The sequence below is a fragment of the Sabethes cyaneus genome, chromosome 1 (assembly GCF_943734655.1).
Source record: "Sabethes cyaneus chromosome 1, idSabCyanKW18_F2, whole genome shotgun sequence".
In the NCBI taxonomy this organism is placed as follows: domain Eukaryota; kingdom Metazoa; phylum Arthropoda; class Insecta; order Diptera; family Culicidae; genus Sabethes; species Sabethes cyaneus.
Window position 1 is genome coordinate 155,587,753 of NC_071353.1, and position 25,175 is coordinate 155,612,927.

The window sequence follows — 25,175 nt, forward strand, 5'->3', positions numbered from 1 at the left end:
TTTTATCTTCCGTTATCCTTTTTATAGGTAAACCTCCCCGAGCTACCCGAGCTAATATTCTATTCCAAAATGGGCGTCATGAAAATGTTCATTATTTAAAACAAAACCCAAAAATTGTAAAAAACTAATAGCTCAAACAAAAATAAATAGTTCAAAAAACGCACACAGAGCAAAATTGGCGACCGCTAATGTAAATTTAAAAAAAATCATGTTTCGATATCAGACAACTTTTTTAAATCATAAATTATACTATACATAAATACTAAGCTCCACTTTTTTCATTTTTATGTTCCGTTCTGTCCCTGTCTTTGGTCTCATTTATCCATTTTCATGCCGCCGTATTTTCACCTTTTCCTTTTCCTTATTTTCTATCCCGTTTTCCTAACAGAAGAAATTCCTTTTCTCCCGCTTTTATGACTAAATTACGCAGAAACGATAACGAAGAGATGGCATAAAAACGATGGAAACGCGATGAAAAGATAGCGAAAAAGTTTTGGCAAACTGGTAAAAATCCGGGGAATCTTTGATGAAAAGACGACAAAAATAAACTCGTCTTTTTTTACATGGCGCGTTGAAGAAAACCGTTTAAAAAAAATACCGCGTCAGTTTGAAAAAATGTTGAAAAAATACCACGTTAATTCGAAAAATTATTAAAAAACAGCGTTAATTCAAAAATGATGTAAAAAACCGTGTTGATTCAAAAATCGTAAAAGAAACGAAGAGACTTGAATGCACGACGGAATAACAAGAAAATAGGACGAAAAATGACGGAAAGTTCATCAAAACAACGACAAAACGAAAACAAAACACACGACGAAAAGACATTTAAAAAGCGCCAAAAAAGTGACAAAGCATGCTCAAAAGATAACGAAAATTCGAAAAAATTGCAGAAGAGTGACAAAAAAAAAACAAAAAAAAAACGACGAAAAGACGTCTAATAGATGACTAAAAGTAAAGAAAAGTTGCCAGAATATCCACAACAAAAATGATGATAACGGCAAAAAGCCGTTGAAAAAAGAGGTAAAAACGCAATTACTAAAGGCAGAAGTCAAAAAGTGGTGTACAAACGATGAAAATATGGCTAGAATACCATGACAAAACGACAAAAATACAATGACAAAAGGACGACGACTTTGAAGGAAAGACAACACAAAGAGATGACAAAAGACGGCGAAAATGCGTCGAAAAAATAATAAAAAGATGACGAAAAAACGATAAAAACGCTCCGAATAGGCGGCAAGCAAATGACGACGATATTCGGTTATAAGATGACGTTGACGTAAAGACAACGAAAGACAACAACAAATAAACGATGTAAATAATCTATACCTATAAAAATGGATTTCTGTCTGTCCGTATGTTCCTTATAGAATCGAAAACTACTGAACCGATCGGAGTGAAAATTTGCACGTGGAGGTTCTTGGGGCCAAGGAAGGTTCTTATGATGGTTAGAGACCCCTCCCCCCACTGAGAGGGGGGGCTCCCATACAAATGAAACACAAATTTCTGCATAACTCAACTAATCAAGCAAATGGAACAAAATTTGGCATAAGGGTGTTTTTGGAGACGAGAATTTTTTCTATGGTAAATTGAGATCCCTCCCGTCTTTAGAAGGGGAATTATGACTCCTCTCCTCTATGAGAGGAGCTGGTATAGCTCTGGGTAACCCGCAATCATCTACAAAAGTGACCTTATGACAGCTGAATGTAAAAATACCGTTCATTAAAATGAATGTAGACGATTTGGTTAGAGCCATTCCACTGGCTCAACTGGGTCATGTGGTTTTGCGCACTTTCGATAGTTTCTATCCAAATATTTAATTCACTTGTGGGATTGAGGAGAACAACTGATTAGCCTTTTTGGACATGCTGTTAGTGAGACACGACGACCAACATGTCTATACCGAATGGAAACAAAAACGCAATGTAAGTGGCCGTTTTCTAAATTATTTGTCAGCACATCCTCCACATCAAAAAATAAATACGGTCATCAACTTCATCAATAGCGTCAACAGACTGTCTCCCGATCTGTTAAAAGCGGCGAAGTTGTAGCTGAATGACTATCCGACAAAGCTGCACATCCGTCTCATCAATGGGAGAAACATCTAACTAAATATTGTGTACCAACCGGACCAAAGTAATGCAGATACTACCTACCGCTCAATGGTGCATATTCCGTACCTCAAAAGCAAAATAGGTAAATACCTGAAAATAGACAATAAAAGCAAAATTAGCCACATGAAGCACAAACAATATTATATACAAACAAAAAGTAAAATAGCAAAATACGAGCGCTGTAATGTCATTTGTAGCACCCCCTGTAATGACTCTAAGTCACTAAGTACGTAGGTATAATAACGAGCAAATTAAAAACTACAATCAGTGGTCACAAATCAAACATAAACGCGTTACAAAGTTGATTTGCTCGGATACCATTGCGATGATGAACAATTTTCCGCACTCAATGAAAAGAAACTAGAAAAAGGAAAAATTGGAAAAAATAGAGGAGACTGAAAACGGAAGCGAAAAGAAGAGATGTTAGAGAAAAAGGAAAAATGATCGGGAAAATAAGAACAAACTGGAGAGAAAAGGTGCAAAAAGGAACAAATAAGGAAAAAACGGAATAGAAAAGGAAGAAAATCCGGAAGAAACGAGAACAGAAAAAGAGCAAAATGTAGAAAATATTGTAAACGGAAGACAAACAGGATAAAACGTGAAAAAACAGAACGTGACAGACAAGAAGGAAAAGCAGAACATATACGAAACAGAAAACAATAAGCATAACGAGAAAAAAAGAAAACCGATAGACGAAACGAGAAAAGGGAGAAAAAGAGATCAAAGGAGGTGAATCAAAATGGGACAGAAAAAGAAAAGAAAAACAGAAAAAAACGGACCAAGAAGAAAGGGGACACAGAAAGAAGAAAAAATGAAGTAACTGGAAAAACGGCATATACGGGAAAGCGAAAAAAGAAACAGAGAAAAGATAAGACGTATGAGAGAGTATGACTAATATGGAATATTAACTAAGCGTAGGTGGGACAATTTTTCAGTGAATCCAATTTCCACATCTATGACTTGCTCTTTCCCAATAAAACATAAATATAGAGACCAATTTAGAATAAAATTTGGACATAATTCGTGAAAAAAACGAAAAACAAAAAGTAAAAAAATTTAAAACAAAATTTGAACACTATCGGAATAAGATTACGATAAAATTCGGATAAATTCAGGACAAAATTGGCATAAAGCTGGGACAAAATCAGAACAATATTAGGACAAATCTTTGATAAAATCTAACAGAAATTAGGGGGCGATATTAGACCAAAATGACAGCAAAATAAGCACCAATTGCGAAAAAAATAAAACGAAATTTGACAAATATGGAACAAATAAGTATAAAATTGGGACAAATTCAAGATAAAATTACCCTGCGAACGGGTAACATCGTAAATATAGTATAACAAAAGTTAAAACGATGCGATCAAGCTATTGTTTCATAAAATTAGACTCAAAAGAAGCTCAAATGTTGATTTCCGTGGAAAAATGCCAGTAAAGAAGTAAGTTATAAGCCTCTCGAAAAAGCAAAAAAGTAAAGATTGATTTTCCGGTGTATGATTCCCTCCTTAAGATAAAACTGGGACCGATTTGTGATAAAAGAAGGACAAAACTAGAACTATTGCAGAATTAGTGGTAACAAATAATAGGATAAAATCTGAACAAAACTTGGATAAAGTTGGGACTAAATTAAATTGAAAATGTAACGAAGTATAAACAACACATTGTGGAAAAAATTAGAATAAAATATAAGTAATTCGAAATTGAAACAAAATTAGAATAAAACAGGGTCAAAATTAGTCTAAAAAATTAAATTACACTAAATAGGAACAAAATAATGATACAATTGGGAAAAAATAAAGACAAATTTAGGATGATGTAAAGACTAAATTGGAACTAAACTGAGATAAAATTAGGGCAAAATTGTTCACAAATTCCGAACGAGCTAGGGTTAAAATTAGGATAAAATTGCAATTAAATTCGGATAATATTAGGATAAATTTATGATAAAATTTGGACCTGATTGGGGCAAGTTTCAACACAATTAGGTCGAAATACGACTAAACTAGGTCAAAATTTAAACAAAATCATATTAAAATTAAACTAATTTTAGGATAAAATTAGAACTCGATTAAGTTAGAATGAAGTTTGGACATAGTTAATACAAAATTGGAACGAAATTCTGAACAAAATTAGAACAAAATCAGAACAAATGTGGGACAGAATAAAGTTAAAGTTGAGTTAAAATTATGACAAATATGAGTAAAATTGAAAAAATTCAGGGAAAATTGAACAAAATTAAAACATAATTTGGTCAAATTGAATATAAAATTAGGACTAGATTTGGCTAAAACTACGACAGAATTTATATAAAATTAGGACGAAATTAGAATGAAGTTGGAACAAAATCAGAACAACATGCGACTAAATCTGTGATAAAATTAAGATAAAATATAAGCAAAAATAATTAGTACAAATTAAAAAAAAAATTAGTGCAAAATTAAATCACAATAATTCACAGGATAAAATAAGAAAAAAATAAAGACAAAATAGAGCACAATTAGAACACAGAAAAAATTCAGCATAAATTTTTGAACAAATTCAAAATAAGATTTTGACAAAAACTGAATGAAGTTGAGACAAAATTAGGATGAAATTGGAAGAACAGAATCAGAACAAGTCTACCACAAATTGTGATGAAAATAAGACAAAATATCGACAAAGTAAGCACAATATTAATTGGAACCTAAAATAAAATTAGGGCAGAACAAATAAGAAAAAACAGAAATAAAATTACACGAAATTGGAACAAAATTTGCACACAATTGAAACAAAGTTAGAATAAATTTAGGACAAAATAAAGACAAATTTAGGATGATATTAAGACATAATTGGGATTAAATTGAAAAAAAAAATTAAAGCAAAATTGAACAAGGATAAGGTCAAAATTGGGATAAAATTGCAAAAAAAATTTTGATATTAGAACAAATTTATGATAAAACTAAGACAAAATTTGGACAAGTTGCAATGCAATTAGATCGAAATAGGACCAAAATAAGTCAAAATTGATACAAAACTAGCATAAGGTTACGAAATTTAGGGCTGGATTAAGATTAAAATGAGATAAAGATAAAGGACATAATTAAATCAAAATTGGAGCAAAATTAGAACAAATTCAGTGGTCCAGAAACGAAAGATAAGTGGAAACTTACTTTTGCGGCTAAGCGATTTCTAATAGCTCCCTACAATGTTCAGCAAAGTTGTTTAACTCTAAAAGACAATTAATGCGAAATCAACGGCTAAGTTCCAGTTTGGCTTGTGAACACATAATCCATATTAATATTTTTTTTTCTACAATTGATGAAGGGACGGTAAGGGAAAGTAATGAAGAAGGAATTTTTTCCGGGAATGAAGGGGAAGGGTGGAAAGGAAGGGGGGAGGGGGGGGGGGGTAATAGGTAGCTATGCTTAACAAGTTGTCGTTGTGACACCTATCTTTTGTTGTGGGTTCAAATCCGGTTATAATCTCTGATTACAGCTTGGTTCGACCCATGCACCTTCCAGCATTGGACAAAAGATAGGAGTCACAACGACAACTTGTTAAGCATAGCTAGCATACTTTTTGTGCTAGAATAAATTTAATGGACGCAGAACCGAACACTAAAAGTGTTTAATAACTCTGGAACGATTTAGATTTGACCACGTATGTAGAAGGTTTTTTTTGTCAAATGTGGTTCTCGATCATCCTCTGAAATATTTAATTTTGTAAACTGGATAAAATATAACCTGTTGATCGTCGTCTATCAGTCAAACTACGCGATGTCTCCTCTAGCGAATTTTGCAACTATTCTGGCGTTCCACAAGGAAGCAACCTCGGACCGCTTCCACGAGGATCCAGATTGCTGTGCGCTGATGATCTTAAAATGTTTGTGGCAGTTAAATCTGTTGAAGAGTGCTGTGAACTACAAAGGTTAATCGACATTTTTGCGAACTGATGTCGAAAGATTGAGCTTTCCTTTAGCGTACGCAAGTGTTCGGCCATCTCTTATATGGAACTACCGCATCAGCAATGAAGTACTGGAAGAAGTATCCGTAATTAAATACTTGAGAGTGCTTCTTGATACGAGCTTCTGTTTTCGGCAACACTACTCATATGTAATGTCAAAAGCCAATCAAAATTTGGGCTTCAGATTTAGGGTCTCAAAAGAATCCAAAGATCCATACTGCTTACGTGCTCTGCACTTCTCTATTCTACCCTGGCGAAATTCTTTCGTGCTTCCGTTGTATCAAAACCGCTGCAAGCTTCTCACAACATTGAAACTCTCTCAACCATAGGCGAAAAATTTTGTTCGACAAGAATGTCTTATTGGACGAATTGGATTCTCCAAACATCTAGAATTTCTTCGCCCGTACCTCCGACGAAATGAGTGCGGCAAAAATGAGCCAATTAGAGCTATGTGTTGCTTTTCCAATCGTGGGTTTTCCACAAATAACGCTTCAAAGCTAATTTCTATGAAGAGCTACAGTTATAATGTCTGACAAAGTTGTTTGTATTGAAATCTATTACATCTTGGCTAAACGCATCAAACCTGTATCTCGAATATGTGGGAAAATAAATTTCGTATTTCACTTTTAAGAGGATTAATTTCTGTCAAAAGAAAAGCTTTTTTTATACCAAAAAATATTGCCAAAGACACTGTATGCGAAAAATCTCGTGTTTCGACGTAATCTCACGCGATCACGTATTTCGGTGTTTGGACCACGTGCAGCCTGCCCCAATAAAGGGTTAAAATGCCTGAAACGCTCATTTGGCCGTTCAACATCAAAGGAATCATTAAATAACTTGAAAAGAACAAACAAAAAATTGACTTTTGGGGCTGATATAATCGGAAAAAAGCTGATATAAGCGGAACCATACTGTATTTCAATCAACAATGATCGTACCGACTCATTTAATTCATCTATGGTCGTACCGAACCATGTTCTTCATTCAACAATGATCGTACCGAATCATTTTCCTAAACTTATTTAACTGCAACTCCACCGTCTGCCCAAAACCTCGATTATGAGATCAGGCAGCCGGGAACCACACAGTATCGCACCTCCTAGCTTGGCTACTCAATAGAGCATTACCGGGTATGGCCACGTGGAGGCGCTAGGTAGGGGCTTGGGATAGCTAGAGCTATATTGGACGCTCCTCATTTGCCTTCCCCATTTCATACCCAATAACTTGACCAGTACAGTAGATACAGAAACTACCTATTTAGTAACAGCCTACCGGTAATCGATGTTCCTACAAAACGATTTTCAACCTTTCAGTGCATTTTTTAAACAAACAAAGTTGAAATATCCACGGAAGAAGGAAGGACATTTCGAAAACACTACCGATTTCCAGTTTAACGATGCGAAACGCTAGCCAATTTCCTTTCCGCTCATTTTGATCCCAGACACTAATTGGGGCTGTCTTTAATGGATAATAACAGGTCATAACAATGCAAAATTGCAATCTCTCCGGTAATTTACAAGAGCAAATGCACCGGTTTGTGTGTCGACCTGTTTTATTTATTTTTTGTACGACAAGACTAAACAACGACAACAACAACAACAACAACAACAGTGCGTTAGAAAAGAGGAGGAAATGTCACGTAGTTTTCACCCTTGTTCCGTGACTTAATTCGTCCGTCGTACTCTTGGATTGGTACGTAGTACATAGGTTTTAGGTTCCCAGCCAAGTCATTTCCACATTTCATATTTGACGACGACTACCGTTCGTAAATGTCTTTTACGATTCATTGTCCTTACGTTCACCACCGGCATTTAACCGTAAATGTTTACGGTTAGCATTTTGCGTTTCGAAATATGCTCTCGGCGGCTGGCTGGCCGGGCACTATCCGTCGAATTTATTTCCCTTTTTAACGATTGGCATAATTCGCGATTTAACATTCAGCACATCACCGCCGACCGTAACGTCGTCGTCGTCGTCGTCGTCTTAGTCGTCATCGGGGCAGTACAGCGCAGGACACTAACAGCTGTTTTGTGCTGTGGCCGCGGCCGCCGCCGCCGCCGGACTGCAATCAGTGCATTACGACGTGCCGCCATCTGCTGCGTCACGCCGTGCACTGGAAAAGCAAAACGTTAAATTGGAAGTTCTTTTTCAAACTAATTAAACACTCGTTGCAGCAACGACGGACGGGCGCTTAATGGCCGTCTCGTAAAACTAGCCCAACGAAGAAAACTGTTTTCCTCCGGTTTTATGTAACCTGCAAGCAACGGCGATAGCAGAGCAGAGCAGGGCAGCGTCATCTGTCGGTCGGGCGGTCGGTCGGACGGACGGTCTTTCAATCGACTAAATGTGACCTATTTGCATAGAATTGCAACGCTCACGGAACGAACGAACCAACGAGCGTACGATCTGAGATCATCCGGAGAAGGCGGCTTTTGCTTTTGTTGTTCGGTTCTGGTCTGTGCGCCGACTGCGAAGTCGATGGACAGTCATTGTAGTATAGCACCGACCGACTAGAGGCTGCATTTCGTTCAAGTACGACCTCCGTTCGCGGTAGAGCACACGATTGTTTGATTTATTGCTCCTGATGGGAACTTCCTTTCTTCCTATAGCAGAGCTACGCTCTATACGGTCTCGGTAGGAAAGTTCTTTCGTATAAGTGGGGCGTGTAACGTTTGCATTAAAAAGGTCACTTTATTCCGAGTGGATTGTTATCGCAATTTTCAGCAGGCGCTTTTCTTCCACCCTCTGTGAGTTGTTCACGTGCACTTTCTCTTTACCTTTACCTTTGAACAAGGAATTTAGGGAATTGTATTTCTCCTTGTGTGATCGCACTTTTGTTCGACCACAATGATAAAACGGTGAATTCTTAAATGTCATTTAAATTTATTCAACCCACGACCTTTGGTAATTGACTGTAGTTAATGGATGGCTACCCACCCACCTGGTTGGTGGGTGCAGGACTCTCAGGACGAAACACGATAAAGCGAGCCGTTGTTCCACACTATCGACTCGATCCAGTCCAGGACGGCCGGGATGTTGGTCATCACCACCTCGTCGCCTGCCGGATTGTGCATCAGCCCGACAATGTCCCGCCGTTCGTTGTAGACCACACCGCCCCGCTTGGTCGGTAGGTAAAAGTCCAGATCGAATTCGGTCCAGGTCGCGGCATCCGCCGAAATCGTGTTCGCCTTCAGCTGTCTGCCCTCGAAGTCTGTCAGAGGAAACCGTGAAACGTGTTAATGAGAAAACAGTTGACAGCTATCGTTTTCTAACTGGCGTGCGTTTGGCGCAAATTTTCGGAACTATAACAAACGGTAGAATATTCATCATCATCATCATAATTTTCACCACCATTATCATCTATGAGTCGTCTTTCAATCGTCTGTCAGTCGTCTTTTAGTTTTCTTTCAGTCGCTTTTCAGTTGTCTTTCAGTCGCTTTGCAGTCGTCTTTCAATCACCTTTTAGTTGTCTTCCAGTCGACTTCCAATCGTCTTTCAGTCTTTCAGTCGTCTTTAAATCGTTTTTCAGTCGTTTTTCAGTTATCTTTCAGACGTCTTTCAGTCGTCTTTCAATCGTTTTTCAGTCGCCTATCAATAGTCTTTCAGTCGTCCTTCAATCGTCTTTTAGTTTTTTTAGTCGTCTTTCAATCATCTTAGTTTTCTTTCAGTCGCTTTTCAGTCGGCTTTCAATCACCTTTCAGTCGTCTTTCAGTCGACTTTCAACCGTCTTTCAGTCGTCTATCAATCGTCTTCCAGTCGTCTTTCAATTGTCTTTCAGTTGTCCTTCAATCGTCTTTCAGTCGTCTTTTAGTTTTTTTTCAGTCGTCTTTCAATCATTTTTCAGTCGGTTTTCAGTCGTCTTCCAGTCACCTTTCAGTCGTATTTCAATTGTTTTTTACTCGCCTTTCAGTTGTTTTCAGTCGTCTTTCAATCGTCTTCCAGTCATCTTTCAATCGTTTTTCAGTCGTCTTTTAGTTTTCTTTCAGTTGTCTTTCAGTCATCTTTCAATTGTCTTTCAATCATCTTTTATCTCTTTCAGATCAGTTATCTTTCAGACGTCTTTCAATCGTTTTTCAGTCGCCTATCAATCGTCTTTCAGTCGTTCTTCAATCGTCTTTCAGTTGTCTTTTAGTTTTTTTTCAGTCGTCTTTCTATCATCGTTCAGTCGCTTTTCAGTCATCTTTTAGTTTTTTTCAGTCGTCATTCAATCGTCTTTTAGTATTTTTTAGTCATCTTTCAAACGTCTTTTAGTTTTCCTTCAGTCGTTTATAAGTTGTCTTTCAGTCGTCTTTCGATCGTTTTTCAGTTGTCTTTCAGCCAGTCGTATTTCAACCGTCTTTCAGTCGTTTCTTAGTAGTCTAACAGTCGTCTTTCAGAAATCTTTCAATCGCCTTTCAGTCGTTTTCAGCTGTCTTTCAGTCGTCCTTCAATCGGCTTTCAGTCTTCTTTCGATCATCTTTCAGTCATTCTTCAGTCGTCTTCCAGTCGCCTTTCAGTCGTTTTCAGTCGTCTTTCAGTCGTCCTTCAATCGTCTTCCAGTCGTCTTTCAATTGTCTTTTAGTTTTTTCAGTCGTCTTTCAATCGTTTTTTACTCGCCTTTCAGTTGTTTTCAGCCGTCTTTCAATCGTTTTTCAGTCGTCTTTTAGTTTTCTTTCATTCGTTTTTCAGTCATCTTTCAGTCGTCTTTCAATTGTCTTTCAGTCGTCTTTTAGTTTTTTTCAGTCGTCTTTCAAACGTGTTTTAGTTTTCTTTCAGTCGTTTATCAGTTGTCTTTCAGTCGTTTTTCAGTTGTCTTTCAGCCAGTCGTATTTCAACTGTCTTTCAGTCGTCTTCCAGTCGTCTTTCAGTCGCCTTTTGGTCGTCTTTCAGAAGTCTTTCAATTGCCTTTCAGTCGTTTTTCAGCTGTCTTCTAGTCGTCTTCCAGTTGTCTTTCAATCGATTTTCAGTCGTCTTTTAGTTTTCTTTCAGTTGTCTTCCAGTCATCTTTAAGTCGCCTTTCAGTCGTCTTTCAATCGTCTTTTAGTGATCTTTCAGGAGTCTTCAAGTCATCTATCAATCGGCTTTCAACAGTCTTTCAGTCATCTTTCAGTCGTCTTTTAGTCATCTTTCAATCGTCTTTAAAATCATCCTTCAATCGTCTTGCAGTCGCCTTTAAGTTTTCTTTCATTTGTTTTTCAGTCATATTGCAAGCGTCTTTCAGTCGTCTTTCAATTGTCTTTCAGTCGTCTTTTAGTTTTTTTCAGTCGTCTTTCAAACGTCTTTTAGTTTTCTTTCAGTCGTCTTTCAATCGTTTTTCAGTTGTCTTTCAGTCAGTCGTCTTTCAATCGTCTTTCAGTCGTTTTTCAGTCGCCTTTTGGTCGTCTTTCAGAAGTCTTTCAATCGCCTTTCAGTCGTTTTTCAGTTGTCTTTCAGTCGTCTTTTAATTTTTTTCAGTCGTTTGTCAGTTGTCTTTCAATCAGACGTCTTTCAATCGTTTTTCAGTCGCCTTTCAATCGATTTTCATTCGTCTTCAAGCCTCTTTCAGCCGGCTTTTAGTTTACTTTAAGTCGTTTTTCAGTTGTCTTTCAGTCGCCTTTCAATCGCTTTAAGTCGTCTTTCAGTCATTGTTGTCGTCTTTCAGTTTTCTTTTAAACGTTTCTCAGTCGTCTTTCAACCGTCTTTCTGTCGCCTTTCAGCCGTCTTTCAGTCACCTTTCAGCCGTCTTTCAGTCGCCTTTAAGTCGTCTTTCAATCGTCTTTCAACCGTTTTTCAGTTGTCTTTCAGTCGTCAGTCGTTCAGTGCGACGAAAAAAAAAACAAAAATAAACGCGATAAACAACGGCAAAGAATCATTTAGAAGATGAAAAACTTATAAGCAAAAGGAGACAAATAATAAGGCAACCGCGATGGAAAAACAACAAGAAAATAACGACGAAAAGACAATGAAAAGGCACCGAAATTAAGACAGCGAAAAGACAATTATAAGAAAACGAAATTAAAAATAGAAAAGATTTAAAAAATATTATGAAAAAACGATAAAAGAATGACGAAAAGACAACGGCGGAAGGCGATGAAAATGCGCTGGAAAAATCAGTCAATCATTGGCGAAAAATTAATAGAAAAGATGAAGAAACGACGAAGAAAAGTCACTGAAAATACGAGAAAAATAGGAAGAAAAAACGGCAAAATTACGACAAAAAAGCAAAGAAAAAAAAAAGACAACAAGACAGCAAAACAACGAAAAAACGGTCAATAAAGAGCAAAGAGATGTCGAAAAATGCCAAAATAATCTCTAAACAATGTTAAAAACGTCAGCAGAAAGAAGACAAAAAAAATACGATGATACGAAACATGAAAAAAGGCAAGATAGACAACGAAGGAAGAACAAAAACAAAAAATGGTGCAAATACAACGGGAAAACAATAAAAGAATGACGAAAAAATAATGAAAAAACGATGAAAAAGCGAAGAAAATTGCGAAGAAAAAACGTATAAATGATCACCAAAAACGACAAAAGAACGACCAAAAACCAACCGGAAACCAAAGAAAATGTTTTTAGTTTCCTTTCAGTCGTTTTCCTGTTGTCTTCCAGTCGGTTTTTAGTTTTCTTTCAGTCGTTTTTCAGTTGTCTTGCAGTCAGTGCGGTGAAAAAAAAACAAAAAACACGATAAACAACGGCAAAGAATCATTTCGAAGGTGAAAAAATTATAAGCAAAAGGAGACAAATAGTAAGGCAACTGCGACGGAAAAACAACAAGAAAATAACGACGAAAAGACAATGTAAAGGAATCGAAATTAGGAAGACGAAACGACACTTATAAGACAACGAAATTAAACAGAAAAAATATAGAAGAGATTAAAAAAAACTATGGAAAAACGACAGAAGAATGACGAAAAGACAACGGCGAAAGGCGATGAAAACGCGCTGGAAAAAACACAAACAACGATAATCAATGGCGAAAAATTAATTTAAAAAAAAATACGAAGAAACGACGAGAAAAATAGCCAGCAAAACCGGCAAAATTGCGGCAAAGTCAGCAGAAAGAAGACAAAAATACGATGATACGAAACACGAAGAAAATAAGAAGAATAGACAACGAAGAAAGAGCAAAAACAAAAAATGGTGAAAATACGACGGGTAAACAATAGAAGAACGACGAAAGGATAATGAAAAAACAATGAAAAAGCGAAGAAAATTACGAAAAAAAGACATATAAATGATCACCAAAAACGACAACAGAACGACCAAAAACCAACCGGAAACCAAAGAAAATGTTTTTAGTTTCCTTTCAGTCGTTTTTCAGTTGTATTTCAGCCATTTTTCTGTTGTCTTTCAATCGTCTTTCAGTCATTTTTCAGTTGTCTTGCATTCAGTGCGGTGAAAAAAAAAAACAAAAAACACGATAAACAACGACAAAGAATCATTTCGAAGGTGCAAAAATTATAAGCAAAAGGAGACAAATAATAAGGCAACTGCGACGGAAAAACAACAAGAAAATAACGACGAAAAGACAATGAAAAGGAATCGAAATTAAGAAGACGAAACGACACTTATAAGACAATGAAACTACGAAGAAAAAAATATAGAAGATTTCAAAAAATGAAAAAACGACAAGAATGACGAAAAGACAACGAAAAGGCGAACAAAATGCGATGGAAAAAACACAGAACGATTATCAACGACGAAAAATTAATAGAAAAAAAACGAAGAAAGGTCACTGAAAAGACGATAAAAACAGCAAAAAAACGGCAAAATTGCGACAAAAAGGAAAAAAGACAAAACAGCAAAGCAACGGCAAGAAAAGACAATAAAGAGCAAAGAGACGTCGAAAAATGCCAAAAAAGCTGAAAACAATGTTAAAAAAGTCAGCAGAAAGAAGACAAAAACACGATGATACGAAACATGAAGAAAATAGCAAGAATAGACAACGAAGGAAGAACAAAAACAAAAAATGGTGAAAATACGACGGTAAAACAATAGAACGACGAAAGGATAATGAAAAAAAACATTACAAAATTACATTACAAAGAAAAGACGTATAAATGATCACCAAAAACGACAAAAGAACGATCTAGTCTTTTAGTTTTCTTTCAGTCATCTTTCAGTCGCTTTTCAGTCGTTTTTCAGTTATCTTTCAGTTGTCTTTTAGTTTTCTTTCAGTCGTTTTTCAGTTGGCTTGCAGTCAGTGCGGCGAAAAAAACAAAAAAGACGATAAACAACGGCAAAACATCATTTTTCGGATGAAAAAATATAAGCAAAAGACGACAATTAATAAGCCAACTGCGATGGAAAAACAACAAAAAACGACGAAAACGCAATGAAAAGGATCGAAACTAGGAAGACGAAGCGACAATTATTAGACAACGAAATAAAAAAGAAAAAAAATAGAAGAGATTTTAAAAAAACGATGAAAAAACGACAGAAGAATGACGAAAAGACAACGGCAAAAGGCGATGAAAATGCGCTGGAAAAAAAACTCAACCAATGGCGAAAAATTAATAGAAAAGACGAAGAAGTCACTGAAAATACGAGAAAAATTGGAAGAAAAAACGGCAAAATTACTACAAAAAAGCAAAGGAAAAAAAAGACAACAAGACAGCAAAACAACGAAAAAACGGTCAATAAAGAGCAAAGAGACGTCGAAAAATGCCAAAATAAGCTCTAAACAATGTTAAAAAAGTCGACAGAAAGAAGACAAAAAAATACGATGATACGAAACATGAAGAAAATAGCAAGAATAGACAACGAAAAAAGAACAAAAACAAAAAATAGTGCAAATTCGACGGGAAAACAATAGAAGAACAACGAAAGGATAATGAAAAAACGATGAAAAAGCGAAGAAAATTACGACGAAAAGACGTATAAATGATCACCGAAAACGACAAAAGAATGACCAAAAACCAGCGGGAAACCAAAGAAAATGCATCAAAAACAACAAAAAAGACGATTGCGCAAGATCATTGAAAAAATTAATACAATATGAAAAAAAGATGACAAAATATGACGAAACTACGATGGAAAAACAACAAAAGACCGACGAAAGAACATGAAGAGCAAAAATATGAAGACGAAAAAACAATAAAAGGGCAACGAAATTACAAAAAAAGATGAAGAACAGACTACAAGAAAAAACAATGAAAAAACGACAAAAAATGATAAAAAGACAACGGCGATGGCGACGAAAACGAGGCGAAAAAACAAAGAAGACGATAAATAATGGCGAAATATCGATAAAAAGATGGCGGAAATAGAAAATATGAAGAAATGATACTACAGTGACAGCGAAAGATGATAAACAGGCGACGACATACATAGCAAAAAATCACCAAAACAGTAACTAACAAGGTCAGAGAAGACGGATGAAATAGTAAAAAAACGTTAAAAAGGATCGGAAAAACAAGACAAGACAAGGCACAAAAATGCGGCGAAAAAAAAACTATGAAAAGTTGGCAATAAGACGCCAGAAACGGCGACAAAAATGTCAAGCACGGCAAAAAGACAGCAGAAAAACGACAAAAAGACGACAAAAGCACGACTAAAATCCGACGGATGATGAAAAAACGATGAAAATGCGTCGAAAAGATAGCGAGCAAAGGTGAAAAAGACGGCGAACAGACGATTCAAAAAAAAACGGCAAAAGAACGACGGTTCTAGACGTCGAAAGTGCTGGGAAATGGGACGATGGAAAGGTAACGAAATGACAGCAGACGGTCGACGAAAACACGATAGCACTCAAAAAGCGGACGTAAAGACGACGTAAAGAACAACGAAAAGACAACGGAACGGTGTCGAACGGTGGCGATGAAAACGTGCCTGTCTCTGTCTAATTTTCTTCGTTGTAACAACCGTTAATACAACCGTGCTCTTTTCGTTTTTTGTCGCCGTCTTTTTGCCCGCCGTTTTTGGACAGCTTTCTGCTTGTTTGTGTGACGTCTATTTATCGACTTCTTGATGACGTCTTCTCATTTTGCTGTCCTTGCCGTTCCGTTTTCGCATTTTCAATGCGTTATTTTGATGTTATTCTTATCTCATTTTTTGGTGTTATAAAGGGCATTAACTTTTTGCTCAAGTTTCGTCAAATTTTTAACTTAATTGCAAGCAATTTCCTATCATCAAAATGGCGAAAATGTTTCATTTTTCATGCCATCCATCGCCCATTCATTTTTGTGTTATTTTTGATACATTTTTATGTTATTTGTTTAGTTTCAAATCTGTTTTTTAATCCACTTTGCAAGGATCTTGTGCTTTTTCATAATATTTTAAATAGTCATTGTCATGCTGTTTCGTATTATTTTTATACCATCTTTAAACCTACTTTATGCCAGCTTTGTGTCATTTTTATAGCACTTTCGTGTATATTTCACATTTTCCCCATTTTATATATTCTTTGTCTAATTTTTATGCTGTTTTTTGCATTTTTCTAGAAACCTAGCTTTTATGAGCAATTTTTGTATTAACAATTGTTCATTATCATGCCAGTCTTGTGCATTTTTCTGTTCTTTTTGTACCGTTTTGTGTTACTTGAATGTATTGTTTCTGTATCATTTTTGTGTATATTTTTTTGTCATTTTAGATAATTTTATAAGTATAGCGTTATAAAATTTATTGCTCTTACCGACCAATTTAAAGCTCTGGTATGGCCATCTCTTTTAGTTTCGTTGCGATTTTTTTTTGTTAAATACAACGTGTCGAGTGTAAATTATTATTATCTGAAAACTGCACGAATTCATACATCACGCATAGCACACTAGATCACCGCGTGCGACGGACACGGTCTGACGCGGATGGAAAACAACATCGAAACAGAGTTCTCGAATTTCTTTAGGACGTTTCAGACGAAAACGATTGAAGCAGCAAAGTGTATTTTCCGGAGGAACTTGCGGATAGTCACCTTTGCTATTGCTTCGCTAATTGCGTAACAAAGACAGCTGAGCAGAAGTATGGTTGTAGATTTTCCGACTGGGCAGTTATCTATTGCAAATAAGAAAACATAAATTTAGGGGTGTTCAGAGGCATAGCATAATCTTGCCTCTGAGCAAAAGTGAAGGCGAACCTTCAATTCATGGAAATTATGGTTGTTTTTGCTCATACGTATCGGACCGTGTCCGTCGCACGCGGTGATCTAGTGTATGAATTCGTGCAGATACTAGTTTAAGATACTAGTTCAACATTGAACACGTTACGTTCAATATTAAATTGCAACGAAACCAGAAGAGACGACAGTTTCACGACAAAGAGAGAATTGTAGAACAGTATTGGAGTGACAAATTGCTTCTGAAAAGTTACTACATTTCATGAAGTAGGAAGTTTAGCGGCAAGTTTTAGTGTCAAATTTTCTCAGCTTTCGAATGAAAATTAGCGTACTTTTTGTACCAGCGCTAATTTAATGGAAATAGATCCGAAAACTAAACATATTCAATAACTCCGTAACGATTGAGATTTGACCATATGCGGGGTCCTTTTTGTGTCTTTTCAGATATCTTTACTTTTTCGTTTCCAGCGTTGTTTTTTTATTATATTTGACTTGATTGTCCTTTTGTATCAGTTTTACATTATTTTGGAATCAGTCGAATCCATTATGAGTTTTACGTCATTGCATTTTACTTCATTTCGTGTGGTTTTCATATCATTATTTTGATATCGCTTTTGTGCTATTTTTGAGCCACTGTTAATTAATATTTTTAAAACTTATATCCCGTTTTCGTATGGCTTCTGTTCATTTTGATAATTCTAATAATTTATTCATTCTATTTGTATAATATTTTTATTTATCATTCTTTAGATGATTTATGTACCGTAAACGCACCTAATTCTGCGCATGGTTCCTAATTTTGCGCACCGCAAATTTGCTAGAAAAATCATAGCATTCTCAAATGAATAGCTCTATGTGCACATATTTTCCTAGGTGTGTAATCTATACCTATAAAAATGGATTTCTGTCTGTCTGTCTGTCCGTATGTTCCTTATAGAATCAAAAACTACTGAACCAATCTGCGTGAAAATTTGCATGTAGAGGTTTTTGAGGCCAAGAAAGGTTTGAATGATGGGCACTAAGAGGGGGGGTTCCCATACAAATGAAACTAATCAAGCAAATAGAACCAAATTTGGCATGTGGGTGTTTTCGGTGACAAGAATTTATTCTATGGTAAATTGAGACCCCTCCCCTCTTTATAAGGCGAATTATAACTCCTCTCCTCTTTAAAAGGGGGGGCTTCCATACAAATTTCCTTATAACTCGAGAACTAATCAAGCAAATGGAACCAAATTTGGCATGTGAAGGTTTTCGAGGGCAAGAATATTTTCTATAGTAAATTAGAACCCCTCCCCACTTTAAGAGGGGGGGCTGCTATACAAACGAAATACAAATTTCCTCATAACTCGAGAACTAATCAAGCAAATGGAACAAAATTTGGCACGTGGGTGTTTTTGGAGACAAAATTTTTTTCTATGATGAATTGGGACCCCTCACCACTTTAGGAAGGGGGGCTCCTATACAAATGAAATACAAATTTCCTCATAACTCAAGAGCTAATCAAGCAAATGAAACCAAATTTGGCATGTGAAAGTTTTTGAGGGCAAGAATAATTTCTATAGCAAATTAGGACACCTCCCCACATTAAAAGGGGGGCTCCTGTACCAAAGAAACACAATTTTCCTCATAACTCGAGAACTAATCAAACAAATGGAACCAAATTTGACACGTGGGTGTTTTTGGAGACAAAAATTTTTTTCTATGATGAACTGGAACCCCTCCTCACTTTAGGAGGGGGGGGCTCCTATACAAATGAAATACAAATTTCCTCATAACTCGAGAGCTAATCAAGCAAATGGAAAAAAAAAATTGGCACGTGGGTGTTTTTGGAGACAAAAATTTTTTCGATGATGAATTGGGACCCCTCCCCACTTTAGGAAGGGGGGCTCCTTTACAAATGAAATGCAAATTTCCTCATAACTCAAGAATTAATCAAGCAAATGGAACCAAATTTGGCATGTGAAAGTTTTCGAGGGCAAGAATATTTTCTATGGTGAATTAGGACCCCTACCAACTTTAAGAGGGGGGGCTCCTATACAAACGAAATACAAATTTCCTCATAACTCGAGAGCTAATCAAGCAAACGAAACCAAATTTGGCATGTGAAAGTTTTCGAGGGCAAGAATATTTTCTATGGTGAATTAGGACCCCTCCCAACTTCAAGAGGGGGGGCTCCTATACAAACGAAATACAAATTTCCTCATAACTCGAGAACTAATCAAGCAAATGGAAAAAAAAATTGGCACGTGGGTGTTTTTGGAGACAAAAATTTTTTCGATGATGAATTGGGACCCCTCCCCACTTTAGGAAGGGGGGCTCCTTTACAAATGAAATGCAAATTTCCTCATAACTCAAGAATTAATCAAGCAAATGGAACCAAATTTGGCATGTGAAAGTTTTCGAGGGCAAGAATATTTTCTATGGTGAATTAGGACCCCTACCAACTTTAAGAGGGGGGGCTCCTATACAAACGAAATACAAATTTCCTCATAACTCGAGAGCTAATCAAGCAAACGAAACCAAATTTGGCATGTGAAAGTTTTCGAGGGCAAGAATATTTTCTATAGTAAATTAGGACCCCTCCCCACATTAAGAGGGGGGCTCCTGTACCAAAGAAACACAATTTTCCTCATAACTCGAGAACTAATCAAACAAATGGAATCAAATTTGACACGTGGGTGTTTTTGGAGACAAAAATTTTTTTCTATGATGAACTGGAACCCCTCCTCACTTTAGGAGGGGGGGCTCCTATACAAACGAAATACAAATTTCCTCATAACTCGAGAACTAATCAAGCAAATGGAACCAAATTTGGCATGTGAAAGTTTTCTAGGGCATGAATATTTTCTATGGTGAATTAGAACCCCTCCCCACTTAAAGAGGGGGGGCTCCTATACAACTAAAATACAAATTTCTTCATAATTCGAGAACTAATCAAGCAAATGGAACCAAATTTATCATGTGGGTGTTTTTGGAGACAAAATTTTTTCTATGATGAATTGGGACCCCTACCCACTTTAGGAGGGGGGGCTCCTATACAAATGAAATCCAAATTTCCTCATAACTCGAGAACTAATCAAGCAAATATAACCAAATTTGGCATGTGGAGGTTTCTGGAGGCAAAAATGTTTTCTATGGTGAATTAGGACCCCTCCCAACTTTAAGAGGGGGTGCTTCTACACAAATAAAATACAAATTTCTCCATAATTCGAGAACTAATCAAGCAAATGGAACCATATTTGGCATGTGGGTGTTTTTGGAGGCAACCATTTTTTCTATGATGAATTGAGACCCCTTACCTTTTTAAGAGGGGGGAGGGGGCTCTCATACAAACGAAATACAAATTTCCTCATAACTCTAGAACTAATCAAGCAAATGGAACCAAATTTATCATGTGGGTGTTTTTGTAGGCAAGAATATTTTCTATGGATTTCCCCACTTTAAGAGGGGGGGGGGCTTCCATACAAATGAAATGCAAATTTCCTCTTATCTCGAGAACTAATCAATCAAATGGAACCAAATTTGGCATGTGGGAGTTTTAGATGGCAGAAATTTTTTCTATGGTGAATTACGACCCCTTCCCCTTTTAAGAGGGGAGCTCCCATACAAATGAAATTCAAATTTCCTTATAACTTGAGAACTAATCAAGCAAATGGAACCAAACTTGGCATGTGGGAGATTGTGGAGTCTTGAATTCATTTTACGATAGTTAGAGACCTCTCACCCCTGTGGTAAGGGGATATGGACTCTCATACAAATAAAACAGAAATTTTTGCGAAACTCAAAAACTAACCGAATTCGAGAAATTTGAGACTCTGCCATAAAACATTAGTTAATAACAAGACCACAAAAACTATCTATAGTAACACTAGATCATTCAGGACTAGACGCGAGACGAGTGTTACCGGTGATCCGCCGTCGGAAGCGCCGCCCACTGGGGAGCTTGCAAAACTCGAGATTGTGACAAAGATCATCCGAGATTCATGATTTATGTACAACACAGGTTAATTTGTGGCAATACGAAATTTGTCGGGTCAGCTAGTAACTAAGATAAAAATTTGCAGGAATTTGGAAGCTTTGACTGAAACGTGGGGTGCGCAGAATAAGGCATCATGCGCAGAATTAGGTTCGTTTACGGTACCGTTTGTTTTTTTTTTGTTATTTTTGGATGATTTTTCAACACGCTTGTACCTGTTTTAGTCACTTTTGATTCTTTTTGTATCAAATGTAAATGTTTTTTTTTTTACTTTTTTGTGCTATTTTCGTACCATTTTAGTATCATTTCAGAGCGATATTTGCATCATTTTTGTGTTATTTCCTATTGCTACAATAAGCATACTATTTTTTGCGTTATTTTTGAGTCTTTTGTATTTTTTGTATCATTTTTGAAGAATTTTTGAGTCACTTTGGCATATTTTTGGTGTCAAGCTTGCATCATCGTTTGTCTCAATTTCGGGTTACCTGTGTGCCATTTTCTAATATCTTTATGCGATTTTTGAGATTTTTGTCTACCTTTTCTGTCATTACTTGTATCACTTTGTCAGGATATTTCAGTTTCCATATGCTTTTGCCGTGATTCAAAAAGTTGCGCATTTTTAATTTGAAACATTCAAATTTTTAACCGAAAAAATTCATTAAACATTTTTATGGTACCATTTTATACCATTTCTGCTAGATTTTTCCGGATTTTGAGCCATTTTGTGTCTATTCTTTTATTTTTTTTTTTGTTTTTAATGTTTTTTTGTAATGGTGTATTTTTTGTTTTTGTTTTTATATTGTAATTCTTCCCTTTTTTCTATTATTTTCAAATCTTTTTTGAATGGTCTTTCATTTCTGTGTAGTTTTATGTCATTTTTGCATCACAATGTATCATTTTTATATTGAGTTTTGTCTCTCTTTCATGTTATTTTTCAGTCACTTTTGTATAATACATTTTTATACCACTTCATGATCTCATATTTTACCATTTTGTATCCTGTTTGGATATTTTTAATGATTTTTGTATTATTTTATGTAATTTTTTAAACATTTCTGTGTCTTTTTGAAGCGATTTTGTATTATTTCTGTTTCATATTTATATGTACTATTTTTGTATTATTTTACAGTTACTTTTGTATCGTTTTTGCATATTTTTGGTGTCATAAGTAAAGTTAGCGTCATGCATTGTCTGTGTACCGTTTATGTGTCATTCTTGTCATGATATTACGACCCAAGTAATAATAAGGGTTTTATTGTATTCTTATTGCGGTTTTGATGATCAAATTGGACCTTGAAAACCGCTGGAACCGCCGGAGTGTATTTAGTGCCGAATCACAACACAACAACAACTTACAGATTTTCCCGGAAGCCTCAGCGGTCAGACACCAGAGCGGCTCGTCGGCCGGCGGCATGAGCAGCAGCGCAACGTTGAAATCCCTACCGCCGCGATATTCCGGATGAATGAACGCCTGCCTGATCCGTTTGCCGATAACCGTCTGACAAACCGTTTCTCCGTAGAGGCAATCGATCGCCAGCCCGGCGGTCGTTATGGCAAAGTCGTCGGTCAGATAGTATGCCAAACCTTGGGATTTTTGCGTTTTAAAAAGGTATATCTGTGGGTGTGGGTGAGATTTGTTTTTTGAGGGTTAGACCCTACTCTGATTGATATTTGAGTGTATGTGACCGAAGAACTCACCTGACTCGGACCATCGGTTCCGGTGACTATCAAACCTTTCCTGCGATATAATTTACAATCTGCGACGTGTATAAAGTTAGAAACAAAAATTTCTAAAGTTTTAAGTTTTTAAAACTTACACTTCTCACTTGTCCGAAGCTCAAGTTTGATCGGCTTAGAAGTTACCGATTGCACACGCATAACGGACATCGGCTGGTTGGTTCCGTTGAAGAACCCTTCCTGATCGCCATGAGCCATGACGTAGCTTATCCAACTGCCATAGTGAGCCACATTCACGAAAGCCGCGTAATCACTTAGACTGCAACTACTATCGTTCCAGCCTCGCTGGGCCGTGAAACTGGTCACTCCACGGATCACCCACCGCCCGTCGGTCGGTTCCTGTGTGAACAAACCGCCTCCACTGTCCCCGTTACACACCGTACTGCCGTTAGTGTTTCCGGCACAAAGAACCGCTGACGACAGTGACATCCCGAACACTTCCCGGTTACTTTCCAAACAGGTCAAATAGTCCACCAGCGGCATCCACAGTTGTCTCAGAACATCCGAATTTTCCCCCGTTTCGGTCATTCCGAAACCGACGGCCACCGCCTGTCGACCGACGAGATCCTCCTCACCATCGTCGGCGCTGGTTGCATTCGGTAGACAGATCGGCCGCACGAATTCGTTGATCATCACCTTGGTCCCAAGGGCCAGCAATGCCAGGTCCGCTTGAAAGGTTCGCGGAACGAAGTCCCGATGCACGACGATCTCCGCAACCGGCACGTTCTGCACCGGAAACCCGTTCAGCAGTAAGTTTTGCCGAATGGAACCCAACTGAACGGACACCAACCGCTCATTCAGGGCATTACCGTCCTTGGAGACACAGTGCCCCGAGGTCAGCAGATACAACTCACTCAACAACGTTCCACCGCAAACGTAGATGTGCGTCGATCGCGTAACACGATGCCAGATCGAAGCATGCCACGGCCATTGGCCAGCAGCGACGCTGGTCACCCCGTTAACGATCAGTGGCTTACGGATGGTGGTAGTGGTTAGTCCACAAGCGGAACCGGAACTGCTGCTGCTACTGTTTCCGGTGGATGGCAGCAGAAGTACCGGCAGGAAACAATTGGTCAGAACTAAGAGCAGGATGGTAGCAAAAGCTCCCATCGCAAACGGTTTACGTTCGAAACTGATCGCGTCGCGATCGGTCAGAGTTAAAGCAAACCTGATTGTGTTTGGGTTCAGTAACAAGGAATCTGCTGTTGATTATTGATTTTTCACACATTCGAGTGGAGGTGAGACGTTGTTGAAGGTGAGAAGTGCCACCATGTTTCAGCTTAAATATTTGTCGTTTTGGTTGGTTTATCTTAGAAGAGCTTCGCTCTAACCGGTTTTCGACGAAGTCGACTTAGACTCTGTGGCATGTGGCCGGCTCACATGACCTCGCGCAATCCATCTTGTTTGTGGATGTTGACGACAATCCAAACATTACAAAACAGGCTAATTGGCTAGAGCAAGAATTCTCCGCTCGGTTACGAAAGTGATGATGAACTTCCCAACCGTTGCAGCAACCCACTAGCTTAGCTGCTAGTGGGTCAACCTGTAACACTGTAGCACATTGTAAGTATGTCGTGTTCCGGCGAAGTCATTTATCACCGGTGAAGTCATCTTTCCGCGCTTCGTTTATTGCGCTTGCTTATTTTTCCCGCAACCAAAACGCAAAACCACACTGAAAGCAAACAAAAGCCAAGACACACTCATATTCCAGCGGCGGTTCTCCTGAAGGTTTTGACTTAGACTTTGTCAACTCTACACAGTCTCTTAACAGCGAAGAAAAATGTTCGTCCCCGTCTTTCCCCGTTTTGATTTACGGTATTCTTTTGCGGGAAAAAGTGGTCAGAGTGGTTGTATACAAGACACGGCCGCATGGATGACGTAGGACTAACGTTCGACTAACCCAACTAACGCCCAACACTCCAATATATTTTACAATTGTTTAAAAGCTTGTAATTAGTAATTTACAATTCACTGTATTGCATTAGATTCATAGGCATTCCAACCAATTGAAACAAAAAGCTTCAAAATAAATTGGGTTATTATCAAGTTAGAAACGTGTGAAAACTGTTTTCATCAGTTATCAGTTGAATTTCCATGTCTGAAATGGTGTCCTCTGCGATTTTCCGATTCGAAAATGACGATTTAACTTTTCAACGACAAATTTTGGCAACCCTGATAAGGAATGATTAACCTTTAGACCTTTTATTTGAACAAGCAGACCGAGACAGAAGATAAGTTACTTAAATTATTCGAATCAACCTAGTTGTCTATGGTTATTAACAGCAAGAGCGCTTTTGGCCATGACCACAGCCAAAAAAATCATCAGCCAAATTAAATGACTACATTTCTGTTGCTCTACAATCTATACCTATAAAGAAGGATTTCTGTCTGT

At 37.3% G+C, this 25,175-nt stretch overlaps 2 protein-coding genes across 2 annotated transcripts in view; both read right to left on the minus strand.

Moving 5' to 3' along the window:
- LOC128732981 (AT-rich interactive domain-containing protein 1B-like) overlaps positions 1 to 25,175 on the minus strand; it is a 414,204-nt gene that overhangs the window by 306,279 nt on the left and 82,750 nt on the right. The gene's annotated exons all lie outside the window — the stretch shown is intronic.
- On the minus strand, positions 9,023 to 23,959 carry LOC128732339 (clotting factor C-like). The gene is made up of 4 exons (XM_053825585.1): positions 22,864 to 23,959; positions 22,745 to 22,803; positions 22,403 to 22,661; positions 9,023 to 9,270 (listed from the first exon to the last, which is right to left on the minus strand). The coding sequence occupies exons 1-4, from the start codon at positions 23,891 to 23,893 to the stop codon at positions 9,023 to 9,025; spliced, it is 1,596 nt and encodes a 531-aa protein (XP_053681560.1). The 5' UTR covers positions 23,894 to 23,959.